Raw genomic sequence first — 12,448 nt, forward strand, 5'->3', positions numbered from 1 at the left:
CATTTGACAGAACTAAAAACCAAAAACTAAACTTTTTTTTGTAAAGCCATGTCAGTTTCTTTCAATGAGTATCTTTCAACCTGGATTATGCAATAAAAATAATGGCTAAAACAATAAAAACGATATAAAAGATGATTAAGATCCATTTAAAAAAATATTTTTTATTCAAGACTGACATTAAACTTTAGGTAACATTATGCTCAGTCATGTGGTTCATTCGGTTTTTGTTTAGGACGCTCTTGAAAGGGTTAGAGACATGTAAAAGGGTGGTGACATGTGAGGTTACAATTTACCTTTGTGGGATCTCCTCATCAGCATACAGGACGTTAATTGAATACGGACCCTCCCTGGTGGGTACGTAGCTGACCGTGTGAGTCCGGTCACCATTATCCACCACCTCAACAGGCTCCACGACTCCTTCATGACAAACAGTAATCGTCACAATCCTCCAATTCAACGGAGGGGAAAAAAACATCCAAACAAATGACTCTTGAGTCATGCTCTCACCTTTGGGTCCCTGCACTCTGACCTGCAAAGGAGCCACTCCAGCCTTGCTTGCATCCACAGAAAAGACCTGTGGGATATTGGCACGCACGTTGTTTCCAAGTCCCTGACCCTGGCATTTCACTTTAGTTGCATCGACAGTATCGTGGACAGGTACAGAGAAAGGGCTTCCTGTAAAGGGGAGGTTGAGATATAATCAATAAATTAGATAAAAATCAAATAAATAAATAAGGGTGTAACAGATCGTAGTTGATCCACACGGACCAGGCCCCATGCTTCGGCTTGCATGTGATTCGCGGATTAACTGCTAAGTTGAACCGTCATAGTGAAAAGTTGTCATTTGCATGCGTTTTGTCTTGCCAATTTACACATTCAAGTGCAAGAAGAGGCAAAAGAGAACTCAACTCTGTTATAGCACAGCTGCTTTTCAATAGCTCAAAACCACAATTTATTCCTCTTTTGCGTCACCTACCGCCTGAACGGACATGCACAAAATTGTCAAAACACCTGTCTCGGCAAGTATTCACGTAAACACAGTCATTTTATTTTAAGTGAATGTAAATGGTTGAGAAAGAAATAGGATGTGTATCATTATATTGGATCCATGCATTAGGTCTTAGACAGCAGCAGGTCTATATAGGCTGCTTTTAATTTGTCATTAATGGTAATCAAAAAAAAAAAAAAAACTAGCTTTAACCAAGATTAATAGATATTTAATTTATACAGTGTTATTTTACATTTAATTACTACATTTATGTACCTTAATACTACTGCTAGACTGTTATATTGTATTCATCTATGCGTTTAGTGTATTTGTTCTTTTATTACTGACTGTTCACTTTTCTTTAATAATGTTTGAACTTAGGTTAGTAGTTGTTGCTGTGGTATCAAAGTACTTAAAGTGTGCTTTAAGTAATAAATGTGAAGCAAAGTTACATTTTGCCTATCCGATCAGCAACTCAAAAACCATAATATGACCCTAACCAGGAGTTTTGTGATCCATTGCATCACTAATAAATAACTAAATAAACACTAACACATGATGCAAAAATACTAACCAGTGATTGGTTGGCCTCCATAGGTAACATTGAGGTTGTATGTGCCTGGCTCATATGGGATGTATTCAACACAACAGCTGCCATCTTTGTTATCAGTGCAAGACATTTTGGCCTCAGAAGGTCCCTCCATAGCCAGCCCCAATCCACCTGTACCAGCCCCACTGCACAAGATACAGACGAGAAGTAAGGCAGAGAACCTTACAACCAGACCGACTGATGCAGTGACTGATTTGATCAAGAAAACAGCAGCTCAAAATGAACCAAAAAGCAGAGTGCTGAATCTACCCACCGGGTCTCCACTGTAAACTTGTTGTGTTTGTTGGTGATGCCAGACTGAAGTCCTGGGCCATGTACACGCACACGTGCAGGGTCACAACCCTCGGTCACCGGCACACGGAACGGGCTCTTGGGAACCGGGCTGCTATCGTAAGCGACCTCGACGCTGTGTGTGCCTTAATATATCCCACAGAAGATTAGAGTAAATGCAATCTATAATATTACAGTAATATACTTCATTTTTACAGATTTTTAAAAGTGGTGCATATCCTTGTAAAACTTACTACAAATGATGCTAAGAAGGATATGATACAATATATTAAAATTAAATTAAAATAAAACTAACAACTAAAATGAATGATTTTAAAAGCTACAAATGAAATGCAATTAAATACATTTTAAAGATTAAAGAATGTTAGTTAAGCATGAGATGAAATTGATGATTTAAAAATAGAAGAAACTCACCCTCCTCATAAGGTGTGTACTCCACTTGGTAAGTGCCATCTCCCAGGTCTCTGATCAGAGCTTCAGTGCGGTTGCCTGATGGGTTATTGATACACGTCTTGATATGATTGCCACCCGTTTTGGTGAGAGCACGAGCATCCACAGTGAAATCAGTAGTGGCCTCCCGGAAAACACCTACAGTTGAACATTCAAAGTGATCAAATGAGCAAAGATAAGTAATTCCTGTCTTATAAACCTGAGAAGACCACACTACCTTTGCCCTCCACTCCAGGTCCGAACACTTTTACTCCACTGGTTTCCACAGCAGGCTCCACATTAAGTCTGGCTGGGAAGTTTGGCACATCCTGATCACCATAGCGAATGGTGAGGGTATAAGCTCCGGGGTAGAGAGGGATATAAGTGATGGTGTAAGTTCCATCCCCATTGTCTTGAATATGGACTTCAGCCTCAGTGCCATTGTCTGAGATTATCTCTATGGTCAGCTCAGCAGGACCAGCATTAGTGCAATCGACCACAAACTTTCCTGGCTCGCCAACCTTAGCTCGCTCCAGGCCTGGCCCAGAACATCGCACCTACACATTAGAAGAGACGTTGGGATATGAATAAAAGAGTGCATTTGTTCTACAACTAAAGCCAATGAGGGGATCCGATGCCAAAAACCACTCACTGAGAAGTTGTGCAACATTAAGCAAATTACAGTTTGTAGAATAAACAACCCATAAAAGCTTTTCCTGATGCCTTTTTGTCGTCTTGTAAAACCAGCAATAATATTTAATTCCTAGGTTGAGCAACATTTTCAAACTGCCTCACCTTAGATGGGTCAGTCGGTGCAATTGCTTCCACAGGGAATGGACTGCCAGGGATGGGGGCACCATCATATGTCAGTTCAACCTCATAGGGTCCCTTATCTCTGGGGATAAAACGAACCTGGCTGGTTTCTGGGCTCAGGCCTGGTTCAACTTTACAGGGCACTGATTTGCCAGATGGACCTGTAACCTTTGCGCCAACCTTGCCCTGACCACCTGCTCCTTTAGACTTGACCGTGATGTCCTGATCCTTTCCAACAGCCATTGCTTAAAAAAAAAAAAAAAAGCAGATAATTTGACTTTTAAATGGGTGTTCATAACTCAGGTTAACTGGTCACAAACTAGACAAGGAAATTGATAACTTACTATCACCAAGACCAGCCACTTTAACTTTACTGAGGTCCAGAGATGGGGCAACTGCTACAGCAAATGGGCTCTTGGGAATGGGATCACCACCATAGGTGACATTCAAACCCATATTGCCCTAAAGAAGAAAATTAGCACTTATATTCCACAGGAAGTCAAAGGATAAATTATATTTAGTCAACAGCTCATCATCAGTCATGGAAAGTTGAAATATCAAACATGTACTCACCTGTTGGACAGGGGTGTATTTAACAGTGTGGGTGCCGTCATGATTGTTGAGGATGTCAAAGTCACGGACCGCCTCTCCCTTGTTGGGTCCAGTGAACTGAGCATCAAGTTTAGCTTTGCCCGCGGCCTTTGTGTTTACAGTGAAATGAGTGGGTTTGTTCAGCTCCACACCTTAAGAGAAATAAGAGCTATTTTTGTTCACTATTACAGAGATTCACTCTTAAACTAAAAACAAACTGAGGGGTGAAAACAAAAAATGTTGGTTTATTTTGGGCTTTATTTTTTATGTAAAAATATGTTAAGTAAAAAAAACTAAAAATGAATAAAATAAAAAACACAATTTACTTTTCAAAAAAAAAAAAAAAAAAAATTACAAACATGATGGCTTCCAGAGATGCCCATGTTAGTCTTTGCCATTAATCTCACCAGTGCGGCTGAGTCCAGGTCCTTCTGCTTTAACTTTGCTGGCATCATGAGAGGGATCGACCTTGATTCTGATGGGAGTCATGGGAATGGTCTAGAAAACAAAAAATGTTTGTTTAAAAGAAAGACCACTTCTCTAGACCACTTCTCCACATACACATGTATTTCCTCTTACCTGATTAGCAAACAGCACCATGATTGTGTAGCTGCCTGCTCCAGGGGGAGTGTATTTGACAGTGAATGTATCATTGTCATTTCTAATGATGTCAAAATCAATGTCAGCCTCAGCAGGTCCCACCACACCTGGAGCACATTTGATGCCTATGCTGATGTCACCTAGACAAAGAGAAAAAAAAAAAAAAAAAAACCTATTAAGCTTACTTGCCCATAAAAGACATGAGGATATTAATTCACATCATTCTTTTAGAGTTAAAGCTCATACCCTGTCCAGCCTCAGCGCAATCCACAGTGAAGTATGTGGGTTCAAATGCCTTCAGGCCCGTTTTGGCCACTCCAGGTCCTGATACTTTAACCTTATTGGGATGGCACCCTGCCCCAATATTCATCTACACAACAAATACAGTGAAAACACTAAGTAATACACTAAGTAACAAACAGCAATTGTAACATTTGAAGCTTCTACAGTATATGCATTATAAAAGTATTTTAATGCATTAATTATGCCTTGTAATGCACCATATAATGCACAGTATGATCTCATAAATAATAAGTAAAACACCTTGAGAAATATAAAGCATTAAAACACAAGACAAAACACAACTAAGGAATCTGCAAATATTAAAATGCATATAATATTATGAAAATACGTAATGCGACAGTATACATTATGAATACCTTAATAATACATAAAGACTTCAAGTAAAGTGCTAGCACAGTAATTCTAATGATCTTAACCATTTCTGAATTACTACCCACCCTGAATGGGCTCTCTGGGATGTTGACTCCACCCCATGACACCATCACAGTGTGTTTGAGAGGTTTGCGAGGGGTGTAGCTGCAGCTGTATGTTCCATTGCCATTGTCCTTCACCTGCACATCCACTGGGTTTCCATCACGGTCCTGAGAGGGAACGAGCTTGTTAGTGCTTTGATTTAGAGAGATGTAGGTCAGTCATGAGCAATAAAGCAAGATTAACACCTGAGCTTGGATCTTCAGAGGAGCTTTGCCACCTAGTTTGGCATCTACAGTGAACTCAGCTGGTTTGCCGACTGACAGGCCAGAGCTCTGCAGACCTGGACCATAAGCCTTCACCTGAATTACAAATGAGACACACCAACAGCCTAATTTAAATCTGTACAATATGGACTACCAACTGCTCATATTAGGAATTATTTTCACATCAAACCTCTAGAAGGAAGCCAGATTCATTACCTTGTCAGGATAAAAGTCTTTTCCTGGAGCAGGCTCGATTTCAGCCATGAAAGGGCTGAGCTGGATGTCCTCGTTCTTACATAGCACATGAACGGCATATTCGCCCGGTTCTGTGGGCCAGTACCTCACGTCACAGGAGCCATCTCCCTTATCGTCACATTCGATCTTAGCCGGGGATGGGCCCTCCACTGAGAAACCTGAACGGAGAATTCCCAAAATTGAGACTGCTGTTCTGGATTTACAATTCAAAACTTATTAAAAAATAAAATTAAAATAAAAACTTTAAACAAAATGTTATTTCTGTTCAAACAGGCAGATAAAAGTAGACCAAGATAGTGGAACATACCCAAAGTGCCAACATCATCCCCAACAGCTTCCACAACAAAGTCAGCGGATTTGCCTACAACACCACTCTCTAGTCCTGGACCCCATGCCCTCACCGGCTGTGGCCCTGCTTCAGACCCAATCTTCACCTCAAATGGGCTGGATGAGAGATAAGAGACATTTAGTGTAATCGTCTCTAGTTTAAACAGTAGATCATGGCACTAGCAACACCAAGATTATGGGTTTAAGAACATGGACTGATATGTGATGCATGTCACATGTGATAATAGCCCTTGACCAACGTATAAATATTAATGTGTTTTACCTGCGTGGGATGTGCTGTCCGCCCCATGTGATTGTGATGATGTAATTCCCAGGTGTGGTGGGGTAATACTCATAGCTGTACTCGCCATCTCCCAGATCCTTCTTCTTACAGGGCTCCTCAAGACCCTCTGTATAATAAATACTACAGTTGAGTAACTAGATCATAAAACATCTAGTACTATAGCATGGAGTTAATACAGAGGGCTCTGGCAGTGGGAATATGTCAACTGGAGTGTGGTGTCCACTCACTGGGTCCTTTGATGGTGACTTTCAGTTCTCCAGTACCAGCGCCTTTGGTGTAAACCTTAAACTCGGCAGTCTCCTTAACCCTCAAGCCTTTAGGCTGCAGACCACGGCCCTTGGCTTTACACAGGCTTGGATTACAGGCTGGTTAGAAAAGACAATAAATTTAGTATAAATTGTAGTTAAATGTGTACCCTTCCATTTACAAAAAGGAAATTAATTTGTTTAATACATGTTAAGCTCCATCATTTGTGGCATGCTGTCATTTACCACAGAAAATAAAGCAAGGGTCACTCAATTACTAATCAATACAAAAAACAAAAATAAATAAATGAAAAATAAATACAAAAACAAATAAAAATCAATTTTGCTCTATATTACTACATCATTCCTATTGGGGGGTAAACAGTCACTTTCTTATGGAGCTAAAGAAAATAAAACCAGTAATTACAAGAGTTTAAAACAAAACGTTACACTGTCTGATATAAAGTTGCAACTGTGAAATATGGTGTCACAATTATGAAGAATATTCCATTTCTGATATGTAATTTAAGGCTTTACACGGTCATGACATACTAACTGTCTGTGCAAAGTTGGGCAAGTAGTCTCATGTTAGCATGTATAATGTCAGGAGTATTCTTTTGAAACTGTATTTGTTTAACATTATTCCAATTTAATGCCTTACAATACAGACTTTCATAGTTTTTAAAAACAAAGCTTTACAACAGTAATGCAGTGTACAGCTGTTGATGGAGCAAAACTTCTATTGAAGCTATTCTTTAAAAAGGAAGGAAAACACTGAGCATGTTAGAGGAGAGATATTAGGCTCTGCTCATGGTATAAATTCTTATCTTTTTCTGTCTTGATCCAAACAGCCTTACAAGAGGAAGTGTTTGTGGTAAGAATGACTATACAGTGCTGAATATATACTGGTGGAAAACTGTCTGATAATAAAATGCTATTTTTAATGTTCCATTTGACTACTGCTCCACACACTACTGAGTAACAGGAATTTAGCTTTTCTTCCAACGCTACGGATAACATTGTCTACACATCTCCAGAGAAACGAACATCTATTAGCACTTATATGGACAGTTAAGCATTTTCAGGTCAGTAAAATCAGTGGTTCAAAATGGTGTTATTGTTATTTCACTGGCACTATATAAATGTAAACGGTTTGTTGCCTAAAGTGAGGGGCAACTGAAAAAGAAAACAAAAAGGACATTGACAAAAACAGCAGGTCAAGTACCCAAGACATATCCAAGGAAACAGGAAATGACATCAAAAGCCAAAAGGAGGCCGATCCAAAGAGAGAAGGAAAGATACCAGTGGATGTAGACCGCACCCGTCCTTCAAAAGGAGAGACAATTTCCAGTGAAGAAAAACAGAGGAAAAAGACAGCAAGAAAGCAATGCAGACAAAAGAACATGCAGCAAGGACAGATAACAAACCTAAGCTATCTTTGTTTTATACAGAATATTCAGTGGTAATGGCCTTTCCGTGTCTCGTTTAACTGAATCCTGTGTGTATATCCTCTTGACCTACTTCCCTTTCCTGCCTCTCAAATGGAATACATTCATGCTTAGCTCTTCCCTGGCACTTACCCTCTCCCACATGGACTGTGTAAGGACTCTTGGAGATCTGGCCCCCAGCAAAGGTGATATAGATGATGTGCTGGCCCTCCAGAGTGGGCTTGTAGGTACATCGGTAGCTGCTATTGCCCTTATCCTCAACACTGCACTCAATAGTGTCCTTCTTTCCACTGGGGTCCATAATGACCACCTCAACCTCTCCTACTCCAGCACCTGAGAGAGAAATCGGTTATGAAAAAAAAGCCTATTTTGCCTGTACTTGTGCTTGTGTTATTTATTCATTATTTATTGCATTTTATAAATATAAATAAAAATATAAACAAAATTAATTTTATCAGATTAAATATTATACAGACAAAATTATCATTTTATTTATTTATTTATTTTTGTTGTTGTTATTTTGATTAAATAAAATTATTATTTTATTTATTTATTTATTTAGATAACTAAAAAGAAAGATTTTTTTATCCAAATAAAGAAATAACATGGGAAGAAGCATTTTATTCGTCTCTTAAAATGCTTATTTTTGCCATTTATTTTAAAATAATATTTAGTTTTATTTAGAAAACACAGGAAAATATATTTTGTTTTATTTTAAATTCTATTTTATTTTAATTTCACATAAAATAAAGTGCTTATTTCTTTATTTTGTATTTATGAAAAGTGTACTTTGATATCATCATTAACCAAAATAATTGTATTTTCATCTAGACTGTCACACTATGTAAGATATACTGTGGGCGAGTACCAGCTGTGTAGACATCAAAGTATGTGGTCTTGTTGGCAATGTTGCCTGCAGGCTCAAGTCCTGGGCCCTGGGCAGTGACCTTGCTGGAGTCTCCCTGAGCCATTCCCACATCCACCTCAAATGGACTCTTGGAGATGTGTTGTCCTGCAAACAGCACGGTCACCTAGGACAACAGACACAGGTCAGTCTATTAAAAGCCAGGAAAGACTGTTTCTTCCACACTTTAAGGCACTGCCCTTATTTTGAATATCACATATTGCATTTTGTCCCATTCTACGTTTTCTATTTATTTTTTTATTTTTTAGATGTCTTTAAACTTTTAGGTACCTTGTGTTGTCCAGTGACTTTTGGTACATAGAACACGGAGTAAGTGCGGTTCTTGTCATTGTTGGCAGTGACTTTAGCCTCCTCGCGGTGGCCGGCTGGGTCTTCCACGTAAACCAGTACCTCGCCCATACCAGCGCTGATAGTCTCAACAGTGAACACAGCCTTCTTCATCACAACATTACCTGTGGGCTCAATACCTACATGGCACAGAACAATATCTTCTCTTTACCAAGAACTGACTCAAACATTAAAATGATATCAACAGCAGACATCACTAAACTAAAAACCACAGCAAACAAAACTGCTATAAGTAATTGATCACGATATACCTGGTCCATATGCACGGGCCTTTTTGGGGTTGAGTTTGGGCCGCAGGGGGGCACCAGGCTTGAGTTTGGCTTTGGGGAACTGGGACAGATATGTCATAACGGAGTGCTCGTCCACATTGGGATCAACAATTTCTTCTGGAGTGATCACCTGGTGAAGAAACAAGGCATGTGATTTAGCCCAAAGCATGCAATAAGTAAAAACTTTGTAAAACAAGGTAATGAGTAAATTAGTGTTTAGTAAGTGTTCATTGTGCAATATGGTGACTTGAAGCCAAGCCCACATGGCAGCAGGAAATTTATGTCGATTGGCAAAACACACACAAGAAGTCTGTATCATAGTAACTTCTACCCAGAGGACGGAAACGTATCTAACCACATGCATAACCGACGGCACGCAACACACCAGGCTTGGCACGCATCGTAGCAAAAAAAAACTCAGTGGGTAGTTTCTAGACATCAGTAGAGAAAAGGTGATTTGACTCAGTTCCTTATGCATCTAGTCTTTTTAAAAATAAAAAAAATGAATAAAACCCATAAGCACTACGGTAATACTAGGTGAGATTACATACTGAAACTGTACCATTATGACCAAGGTGAAAATGGCATGTGGGGTGTAAGAGCCAAATGATTTTTCATTTGCGTTAGGTCATGATGAAACCACAAAAGCTATGGTTGTTGCACTAAATTAAACACACCAGGTAGGGGGCTCTAGAACATTGTTCTCTGCTTATTCAGTAGTTAATGAAAAGGAAAGAGATGACTGAACTAAAATAAAGTACCTGAGGAACACCAAGCCAGTCATCAGCCTGCTGCATGGCCTCCCTGGCATTGTCCACAGGCTTGGTCTGATCCCAGGAATCCCAGTCTGGACAAAGACCTGCAAACAAAAAGAAATAAATAAACAAATTGTATTTGGCCATCAAAGTTTTCTAAGGACTGTCAGACTAGTTTATATTATATTATATTATATTATATTATATATATACACACTTGTCTTGAATAAAAAAAGATGCTTATTATAAGGTGTTAGAGTTTGATTAACTATTTAAGTTTGAGTCATTTCTATGTAACAGTTTAAAACTGATTTAATTACACAAAATCTTCAGAAAGGTACCTGCATGGAATTATATATTACATTTGGTAAATTTAAAGTAAAAGTTGCCATTTAAGACCATGTACACAAACATACAATTTCTTGTATTCTTCAATTTTTCTCCCAGTGTTCTTCAGTGTTCCTTGTTCATTCTTACTTATATTATTAATTATGTAATAGAAAATCATCAATAGAAAACACGTTCTAAAACAATTATAATTCTTGGCCCATTATTCACATAGGCTAACCAGAAGAATTTAATACTAAGGGTATCAGCCCTCAAGTGGTATGAAATGATCTTGAGATCTTTCATGATTCCCAGATCCCCTGTTCACCTGGAGCACAACTGTCCACCAGCGCGCCAAGGGCTTTCCCAGACTGCCAGTCGCGGCTGAAGTTGGTGATGGGCAGTTCGGGCAGCTTGTTCTGTATCCATCCGAGCAGCCTCTGCTTGGGCGTCTTCTGCTTGCTTTCTTCGGTCTCCTCCTCCTCGTCCCACATGGGCATGGAGATGGAATAATGCAGGATAAGAGTCCATATCAGACCCAGGATCAGCTTCAGGTTCCCATCCACTATGGCCTTACTGTCTGTAACACAGAGATGGAGAGACGGGTTACACGGAGACTGCCAAAACACATTGAGGTAAAATGATCTTTACCCCATGAAGCTGGAACAGATCTTTTTACCATTCAGTGCAATATGTTACTGACCATCCTAGAAATGGTCACCAAACAATGAAGTGTTTGTATCTGCACTGCATATTTGAAACATTCAGACTTAAAGCTGGCACGACTTCAGATTCAGAGTGTAGATAATAATTACAGGAGACATTTGTGGATTAAACTGTCTAGATGGTTGGCACGGTCCAATCTGAGGGTCTTTTCAGGACAAAATTTCAATTTGAAAGAGCCAGATGAAGCCTTATAGCCTTTTATTATAAGTTCTGCTATAAAAAGAAGTAAAACCATCTCCTCAAGTCACTTCACCCCGTGTTGACATCAAGATCTGAACACTATGATCTACACCCTCATACAACACTTTCACACTTCCCTTTCCCTTGTCATTTCTCTTAAACAAGAGCCTACGCCCATCCAGAATGTGGTTATAGGCTTGCACATGTGTCCCGAGTCACAAAAGACAGTTGAAACTATTCAAAGCACAGACAGAACACTCACACTCTAGCCTACACTGCATTTAGTATATAAGTGAGGTCAAATCCAAGCTGGGACATTGAGAGAATCAAGAGATATTTGAAGATAATGTGGACAATCTTTCACTGATAGCGCTTGCATGCTCTTGGGGGTGGACTAGGGCAGGGCAGGGCAGGGCAGTGCAACTTCCTGTTATAACTGAATCATGCTCCACTGAGGATGCAGTTAACCTTTGCAGGGGACAAAAGGTAGGTGAGACTTTTTCAATGTAACACAGAAATCAATGTGTGCTACCAGCAATGAGCAAAAAGGAGGTGATGTGATTTGAACTGGAAAACTTTGATTTGGCGGTGAGTATGCCTTGTTCCAGATTAGATTTTAAAAGGTTAGTTCACCCAAAAACATTGTCTTTAAATGCTTATCCTCATTTAGTTCCAAACACAATGGACTTTAATTCATATTTGAAACAACTTTTGGTAATGCAACAAAAAGATTCTAGTTGTTAAAATAAGTTAATAACTTAAACATTTAATGAACACATTAAAATAAAAAATTCAATGCACAGTGCTCAAATAGGTTAAACACTTGGATTACAGTGTTCAATTCATAAGGATTGCTTTTACAATTAACTTTTTGAATGGTCAAAAGTTAAGGGAATGGACATTCACAGGAGGCATGACATAAGGGAGAGTAAAAGACCATTTTAATTTGAGTAAACAATTTTAAAATCTAACAAAGCTGTTCAGAAATAGACTCAAAATGAATGCATTGTATATTGTGAGATCTCACATAACATTTT

The 12,448-nt window shown here is 39.0% G+C and overlaps 1 protein-coding gene across 4 annotated transcripts in view; it reads right to left on the reverse strand.

The window, feature by feature from the left end:
* Positions 1–12,448, reverse strand: part of flna (filamin A, alpha (actin binding protein 280)) — a 40,242-nt gene that overhangs the window by 13,544 nt on the left and 14,250 nt on the right. For all 4 annotated transcript variants that reach the window (XM_084427445.1, XM_084427448.1, XM_084427446.1 and 1 more), the window contains exons 3-26: positions 10,834–11,085; positions 10,185–10,282; positions 9,406–9,553; positions 9,077–9,273; positions 8,750–8,912; positions 8,014–8,214; positions 6,416–6,553; positions 6,168–6,294; positions 5,865–6,001; positions 5,519–5,715; positions 5,285–5,398; positions 5,063–5,206; positions 4,569–4,692; positions 4,302–4,462; positions 4,130–4,220; positions 3,705–3,874; positions 3,476–3,593; positions 3,114–3,376; positions 2,557–2,875; positions 2,304–2,477; positions 1,852–2,014; positions 1,563–1,723; positions 508–675; positions 294–417 (exon numbers count right to left, since the gene is read on the reverse strand). In XM_084427445.1, coding sequence (XP_084283571.1) covers positions 294–417; positions 508–675; positions 1,563–1,723; positions 1,852–2,014; positions 2,304–2,477; positions 2,557–2,875; positions 3,114–3,376; positions 3,476–3,593; positions 3,705–3,874; positions 4,130–4,220; positions 4,302–4,462; positions 4,569–4,692; positions 5,063–5,206; positions 5,285–5,398; positions 5,519–5,715; positions 5,865–6,001; positions 6,168–6,294; positions 6,416–6,553; positions 8,014–8,214; positions 8,750–8,912; positions 9,077–9,273; positions 9,406–9,553; positions 10,185–10,282; positions 10,834–11,085 — 3,952 coding nt within the window. The remainder of the gene's footprint in view (positions 1–293; positions 418–507; positions 676–1,562; positions 1,724–1,851; positions 2,015–2,303; positions 2,478–2,556; positions 2,876–3,113; positions 3,377–3,475; positions 3,594–3,704; positions 3,875–4,129; positions 4,221–4,301; positions 4,463–4,568; positions 4,693–5,062; positions 5,207–5,284; positions 5,399–5,518; positions 5,716–5,864; positions 6,002–6,167; positions 6,295–6,415; positions 6,554–8,013; positions 8,215–8,749; positions 8,913–9,076; positions 9,274–9,405; positions 9,554–10,184; positions 10,283–10,833; positions 11,086–12,448) is intronic.

The sequence above is a fragment of the Rutilus rutilus genome, assembly GCF_951802725.1.
Source record: "Rutilus rutilus genome assembly, chromosome: 13".
NCBI lineage: Eukaryota > Metazoa > Chordata > Actinopteri > Cypriniformes > Leuciscidae > Rutilus > Rutilus rutilus.